Consider the following 895-nt stretch of genomic DNA (forward strand, 5'->3'; position numbering starts at 1 on the left):
TGATAGTATTTGACCTTAAGATTTCTTTCTGTAGTTATTAAATGTTTAATCTTTAGTAGTATCGTTTGCACTAAGGAATATAGTTAAGCAAGAACTATCAGTTTTTTAAAAATGCTTTCATACAGTTTGTTCACTGTATCCATTTTTTATTTGCAGTTGAAAAATGAAGAAAAAGATACATATGAGGAAAACCTCCATTACCCTTTTCTTCTCATTTTAACCAAACACAGATAGAAGATGACACTTTCTTTTTTGTTTTAAGGTGGACTACTGAAAATTAATCCATGTATGTGGATGGGCAGGGAGTGGGGAGGGTTCAGTTCTCCCCCTTTTGTTCCTGAGTCATCATTAGAGAAATATTTCTAATCTAAATGCTGAGGGGGATATCATGGCCTTGTTTCATAGTGTGTAAACATTGAGACATCTTTTTTGTATCATTTTAGAACTTGATTTTTTCCAATTCTATTCCAGCCTAAAACCAATCAGACTTCACATGTATGCATTAACAAAGGTGTAAAGCTGGCTTCCTTCTCTTTTGTGCCTTTAAACTTGCATTTACTTTCTTAATGTCTTTAAATGTTATTTTTGGGGTGTATTTGAAAATATGTGGATAATATGCTTTGTGGGCTTATATAACTGGTTGTAAAGTAGTAAATGCATTCATATTTAATTAGTAAGGAAATAGTTGTCTTAAGTTCTTTTAAAAGTGCACCTATTGAATGGTCGGCTTTTTCTGCCTTTTTTTTTTTTTTTTTGAAACGCCACTGTTGATTTTTCTGTCCACGATTGAAATGGCCTCATTTGTTTCAGTGTTGGAGGCCTTTTTTGAGATATAGATAGATAGATAGATATGTGCATATATAAGGTTTTTTCCAGGAGGACTTTTCCTCCTGTA

General features: G+C 32.6%; 1 protein-coding gene across 1 annotated transcript in view; it reads left to right on the top strand.

Moving 5' to 3' along the window:
* CAMKMT (calmodulin-lysine N-methyltransferase) overlaps nucleotides 1-234 on the top strand; it is a 43,607-nt gene extending 43,373 nt beyond the window's left edge. Inside the window, exon 9 of the mRNA XM_035891270.1 lies at nucleotides 157-234. Coding sequence (XP_035747163.1) covers nucleotides 157-234 — 78 coding nt within the window. The remainder of the gene's footprint in view (nucleotides 1-156) is intronic.
* The last annotated feature ends 661 nt before the right edge of the window (nucleotides 235-895 follow it).

Source organism: Egretta garzetta, unplaced genomic scaffold (assembly GCF_000687185.1).
Source record: "Egretta garzetta isolate BGI_Z169 unplaced genomic scaffold, ASM68718v1 scaffold123, whole genome shotgun sequence".
NCBI classification, from domain to species: Eukaryota; Metazoa; Chordata; class Aves; order Pelecaniformes; family Ardeidae; genus Egretta; species Egretta garzetta.